This window comes from Salvia splendens, chromosome 17, assembly GCF_004379255.2.
Source record: "Salvia splendens isolate huo1 chromosome 17, SspV2, whole genome shotgun sequence".
NCBI classification, from domain to species: domain Eukaryota; kingdom Viridiplantae; phylum Streptophyta; class Magnoliopsida; order Lamiales; family Lamiaceae; genus Salvia; species Salvia splendens.
In genome coordinates this window covers 6,439,283-6,445,957 of record NC_056048.1, presented here as the reverse complement: position 1 = coordinate 6,445,957, position 6,675 = coordinate 6,439,283, and the positions used below count along the sequence as shown (strand labels likewise).

Below are 6,675 nucleotides of genomic sequence, written 5' to 3'. Positions count from 1 at the left end.
CCGTATTAGCGGCAAGCGTGGCTGCTCCGGAGTTTGACTGGCCACACGTGCGGGCTGACTGTACAGGTCCCGCGTTGGCTTTTCGGTGGAGTAGCGGGGCTGGTGGGAGGCGGGCTGGACTCGCGCTCTCACCTCCTCCCGAGGGTGAGGTCGGTCCCAGCACGTCTCCGAGCGTCGGGGCCGGTCAACGATTGGGTAGTCGCGGTCTTTCTGTTGCGCCGGTGGGTCCCAGCACGTTGGGCGGTGCCGTTGCGTTGCGGTTGTCGAGTAGCGATCAAACCCTAATTGGGTCTGATGATCTCCGTCATCAGATAGGTGGCCACCCCTCTCGATGTAGCCACCTCGGTGTCGGGGCCAAGCGTCTTGCGCGCGATCGCGGTACCCGATGGGCTGGTATCTCGGCCGCGGGCGACGATCAAGTGGATCCAAGTGGTGTGAGACGTACGGTGATTCTAGATCAGGCCACGACGGCGGACGGAGTACTTCCACCCGGCTGCTCGGAGGGTCCCAACTGGTTACACGGTGAGGTTCGGCCGGCTGGTACGGACGGAATAGCTGTGTGGCCTGAGGGAAGTCGTATTGACGACAGCGATAGCCGGCGTAGTTGTATGACATGTTGACGGACTGAGGCGTGGCTGTGGTGGATGATGAGCGTCTGACTTCGACGCGGCACGCGGGAATCCTTCCCGTCGGCGTTGCAGAAGTAGTGTTGTCCTGCGGCTAGAGCTCTGCGGACAGACGAGACTCGACAACCAAAGCAGTTGTTGTGCGCGGAATGTTTTCCGTCGGGCAGCGGTGTAGCTTCGGTTCGGATGGTGGGAGGGTCAGCTCTCAATTAAAGCACCAGTTGTTAAGGACCTAAATCCTTAATGTCGATTTCCACGCAAAATCAAGAAACGAGATGTCGTCGTTGTCGAGCGCCCAACGTAGGGTCGTGACCTGGACGGCAAAAAGGGGCGGTTGAGCGCGAGATCAACCTCGTCGGCAATCTTAGGAGATGTTTCTTATTTGCTACTCAATTGAGCCAAAAGAATGATAATTTCATATATTGATTGAATGAATAAAACGATAACAACATAGCCCTATTTATAATACTAGAATACTAGCTTAGGGAACAAGAAAACAAGATACGAAAAGATACTATGAATCAAAAGATAAGTAAACAAAAGATATGAAAGATAAAATATATCTAAACTAAAGGACTCGTATCATAAACATAAGACAATTAAGGTCATGTGCGTATGATTAAGCCAGACAAATGGTTTTTTGGAAGGAATTATCAGACAATTGCAATAAAAACTTACTAGCGCCATTGTTACATAATTAATTCTTAATTTCTTAGTCAACATAATTAAGTAAGATTAATTAAAATTCTGGGATTATTATAATATGTATACTTGAGGCAGTAATTCCGAGTCTAGAAACAAGGTTTTTCACAATTTCCGGAAATTATAAGTTTATACCTAAAAATCATTTGTTTTTATTTTTAATTCTTGAATGATAAAAAAATTCATGTGTAAAAATGTTATATTCATAAACTTAACGAAAAAGTTCCATCAAAATAACGAAAGAAAGAGCAGCAAAAAAAGGGGTAAAAGGTCCTTATATAAATTTAATCGAACTCTAAAAATCTATACACTAAGGAATGGATTGAATTCGATCGCGGCGGCCCTTACTTCAGTAGAACGGCACGGCGATATGCGGCGGCTTCGCCGGCGGCTTCTCCACCTCCAGCACGACGCTGCCCTGCCGCGGCGGCTGGCAAGGGCACGGTAATGCTATGAATTTCGGAACATTATCTCCCGGCATTATCACAGGCAAGCTCTGATTCTCCTTGCGATTCAAATCCTGAAATTCACGAAATCAACAAATTAAACTCAAATCGATCCAAATTTAGGTTGAATTGAAGTAGCGACAATCCGATTGCACCAATTTGAGATTCAATCAAATGTGTACCGTGTTTGGGGGTTTCGGCTTGAGATCAGCGTCGGCCTCGATGTCGGCGGAATCGAGAGAGAGAGTGCGGCGGAGTTTGTCCCAGTGGTAGCAGCAGGAGAAGATGCCGCTGAGGCTGAAAATGACGACCAGTAAGAGAGCGGTGCCGAGAGGGAACCCTAGGGAAGGGCGTGAAGCTCCGCCGTGGCTGGTAACTGGCGCACCACCGTGGTATGGACTGTCCATGCTCTAATTGTGTGATTGTATGAGTTGATGAACTCACCACTCCCCTCATTCGAGGTGCAAAGCAGCTATGGGTGGAATGGAATGAGAGAGAAGGAAACGATGTGTGGGAGAAATGGGAGAGGGATGCCCTTATTTATAAATATTGAGGTACATTTTGGGGTACGGAAATTAATTGGGGCTGGCTGCTGCTGCTGCTACTTGCCTTGCCCCACTCAAGTTTGGTACCTATCAATTTCACTAATTCTCTTTTTTCAATTGAACATATAATTATGTTTCATATATAAAAAAATTATCTATATCTAGGTGTATTCATTATTCTAATCAAGACTCATCAATTTTTGATTAAAATTTATTAGATGGAATGCATCATGCATCTGAATGCACTAATGTAAGATATTTGAAGAAATTTAGTTTTCTCTTTGTACATATTTTTAGGTTTTTGGGGAGGGCCCATTGTAATGTGCAAGCAATGGGTGGACATGAAAGCGGCGTTTGATTTGCTTGTTTTGTGCGAGAGAATTTGGGTAAAAGCAAGTGTGAAAATTTTTAGATTTTGTTTTAATAGCTCTTTTTGCGCCTACGCTTTACGGTTTGCTAGTGCTTACCTTTGTTTATTGTTTGATAGCGTAATAATATTAATCACTTACTATCTTGTCACGTCATAATTGAGACATTTATTGTAGATATGAAATTTTATAAAATTGATGTTTGAAGATATAAATTGTTAGAAAATAAAGTAGAAAAGTGAAGATAGAATATAATTAATGTTTAAAAAGTTAAATAGAAAGAGAATAAAATAGAAAAATAAAGAGAGAATTAAATGATGTTTAGAGAGTTAACTTAAATGGACAGAAAATAAAATTGAAAAGTAAAGAGATAATAAAATAAAATAGAGTAATTATTTTGAAATGTAAATAATTCAATTTAAGTAGGAAATTTTTAAAAAGATTTATAATAGAATGAATAAAAGTATATGAAAACTAGAGAAATTTAATTACACATTCATTATAATAGAACGAATAAAAGTATATGAAAACTAGAGAAATTGTGATTATACATTCATTTATAATAGAACGAATAAAAGTACATGAACTAGGAAATTGTGAGTATACATTCATTCATTCATTAATGGATGGCAGCTATACTTAGTACTCCCTCTGTCCCATTGAAGATGACTCACTTTTCTTTTTAGTTTGTCATAACCAGGATGACCCATTATTAAAAATGAAACTACTTTTCTCTCTACTTTATTCTCTCTCTGACTTTATTCACTTCGCTTCACACACAAAACAAAGTTGCATAAATTCTCGTGCCGCCCAAGGAATGGGTCATCTGACGGAGGGAGTAATTTCTAGGGGTAAAGAGTTTTTTTTCTATGTTATTGCAAATGCATCATGTGATGGCTTGCAAATTATGTATGGAATGTAAGTCACATTTGGAAGGTACATCATATTTGCAAGGCTGGCAAATCACATTTGGAAGAAGCATATTCGTCCTAATTAAATTACAGTTATGATTTCTAAATGAAAATTAATACCATGAATCAAAGATTACCATAATCCATAATTCTTATTATTAATAACTATTTTAACTCATACTTAATTCCCAAATAACTATCGATTAACCCCAAACTAATTATTACTATTAATTAGTTATTAATATGCTAATTGCGGCCGCCCGCCCATGTGTTCTTGTGTATTGCATTTTATTTAAAACCCGTTTAACTTTTAAAAATCTCTATTCAATTATTAAAAATATGAGTATAATATAATTATAAAACAAAGTAAATTTAAACTTTAGTCGCGGTTTTATTAAAATATAGTAGTATTTTGTACTTGAGGAAAAGAAGAGCAATGAAATTTGGTCTATATACTCATTTGTTTACACATTACAGATCATAAAAGGTCTTCAACCACTAGAATTCTCTCAATGTTGTCTTCCTAATAAAATACCTAAATTTAGTATACGAATCACATATATGATCCTAGTTGTTAATTAACTCAATTTATAACTCTAGAGGTATATTATTAAAAAAAAATAATTTCAATCTTATGCTGACAAGGAATAGTCAATCTTGAATCCCACTTGTCCATAAAAAAATTATTCGTACAATCCTCCCATCATTTGATTAGATGAACATGGATCTCGAGCCTATCACTTTGCTGAATAGATTATATCTCATTTTCCTCGTACAAATCGTACTTGAATTTTTTTACTTTGAATATATATATAAGGGTGTTATTATATAATAACTTATATATATATATCATTTTATAGTATATAAATATTATTTTTAGTAAATATGATATTTTTAACCCATAAAATGATAGGCTATTAGATTATCACCATAAATATGATTATCATTTTAAATATATATAGTATGTGATGAAAGTTGTAAGAAATATTACAAGGGACAAATTGAATCAGACTACTTTTGTTGTGACCCTTGGGGCACCTGAAGGCCAAAACTGAAAATATCTCTGCTGGAGAATGATGAATAGTTGCCATCAATCTCGACTTTAGTGTTTGATAATAAAAAAATCAAGACATGCAATTAATATTTTACTAGTAATTCTTATGGATTAAATTCAAATAAAGAACGTTCTTACTGGCTCTAGCTATATCTCGCAATTAGAGTGATTTCAAATAAAAATTAATGGGATTTTTTTTATTTTGTCATTTCAATTTTCACTCTGTCGAATTTTAAATATCAATAATTTGATGGATACAATCTAAGTAAATAGAGGTCAAATTCAATTTTGCAATGAATTTTCTGTTATTGATTACGTACCATATAATTTCAAAGCATTTATGCACAACTCGTGAAAATTACTGTTTAAGTCATTGGTCTTTCCCTTCTTTATATCATTTTCTTCTTGAAAATCTCTGTAATCACTAAGTGGATTCACTAGTGAGTAGTGACAATAACTAGTGACATTAAGCTCCAAGTTTGGAACATAAATTTAAAAAAATAATAGTACAATTTTTGAATCTTCCTCGAGAATTTCATAAGATTGAAAATAAAAGAAACAAGAAACATAATGTTTTCCACTTTCTTCCAATTTCACTTTGCAGTTTATTGAGATGGTGAAGTGGCCCACCACCACCACCTCCACCTCCACCCGACCTACTCGCCTTTCGTCACCTATACTTTTCCCATTTTATTTTCTTTTTTTAAAATACCAAATTAATATATATTCGAATCATTAAATCTTGGAGATGCAACGCCACTTTCATCATCATCAAATTACTCGACATCTTTTGTTATGATTAATTTGGTTTAGGTCATAGTATAAAATAATAATTCAAGACAAATCGATAACCATGTCAATTTAAAAAGATAAAAATTTGGATTAGGTTAATAGGGCCACTCTACATGTTTTTGAGCTTAAAACTTGATTTCCACTATAATCCTCTTTTCTTTTGGAGTCTATTCATATTTCATACCGATTCTATGATTTTAGACTAAACTGAGACTCATATTTTTCGTATACATATGATTATTTTAAGGGAGTAAGATATAGATGTATTTATATATTCACAATGGTAACTTGTACGGAATCTAACTTTATTAATAGTAATGTAGTGCTTTCTTAGCTGTGCAATTATATAAATAATTAGTGTATTATATTTATTAAATTTTTAGAGTTGGTTATAATTCGACAGTGCAGCGGCTATTCTTGTCGTCTATTTATTTACTTTATTATAATGAAATAGAGGTATGCTTAGCCAATTGCAAAGACTTCAATGGGAATGCCGTACCAAACACGTTTTTCCTTAATCTTAATCTTAATCTTAATCTTAAATTAGAAATAAGAGTAATATATTTTTCCAAATTAATTTATAAATTATGTGAAATTTATCACGAATATTCCTATATTTCACTGCCGTAAAATAATATACATAATAATAAAATGGGTCCAATTCGACTTAAAGTTTAGGGACATTATGTATCTGCAGTACAAGTGATGTACTTTTATTTATTTTATTCTTTTACTATATCCATTATTTTTATTATAAAATTCTAAAAATATTAATTATATGGAGTAGTAAAGAATTATAATTTAAATTGATCACTCCATCAGAAATTTAAGATTTATAGTAGTACACACTAATTTTGGACTACCAAACCCCACATATAAACGTTTTTAACTGAAATAATGTAAATTAAATTTAAAAATTAAATATATATCCTATTTGGATTAATGGACCCCAATTAGAAATTACAACGTACTAATTTTTTTTAAAACACTTATTTCGCTAGATGGGTACGATGAAGATCGATGGCTAACATGTCCAAAAACTTATGAATCAGAGAATAAAACAATCTTATGATTCTTATAAGAGTTAAATAAAAAAATAATAAAATTTTCGAATGTGGTCTCAAAACAAAAAATGTTATCATCTGATGATTTTAAAACGTTGTTTTCTCTCATTCGCTTGTCAATTAGCAGTCTCCTCCACCAAATTCTAGAGTGCAGGGCATCTATTAAA

At 34.9% G+C, this 6,675-nt stretch overlaps 1 protein-coding gene across 1 annotated transcript; it reads right to left on the bottom strand.

The window, feature by feature from the left end:
• Positions 1-1,509: 1,509 nt before the first annotated feature.
• Positions 1,510-2,297, bottom strand: LOC121773596 (uncharacterized protein At5g65660-like). The gene is made up of 2 exons (XM_042170486.1): positions 1,957-2,297; positions 1,510-1,848 (listed from the first exon to the last, which is right to left on the bottom strand). Exons 1-2 carry the CDS (start codon positions 2,179-2,181, stop codon positions 1,678-1,680), a joined length of 396 nt encoding a protein of 131 aa, XP_042026420.1. The 5' UTR covers positions 2,182-2,297; the 3' UTR covers positions 1,510-1,677.
• Positions 2,298-6,675: the final 4,378 nt, after the last annotated feature.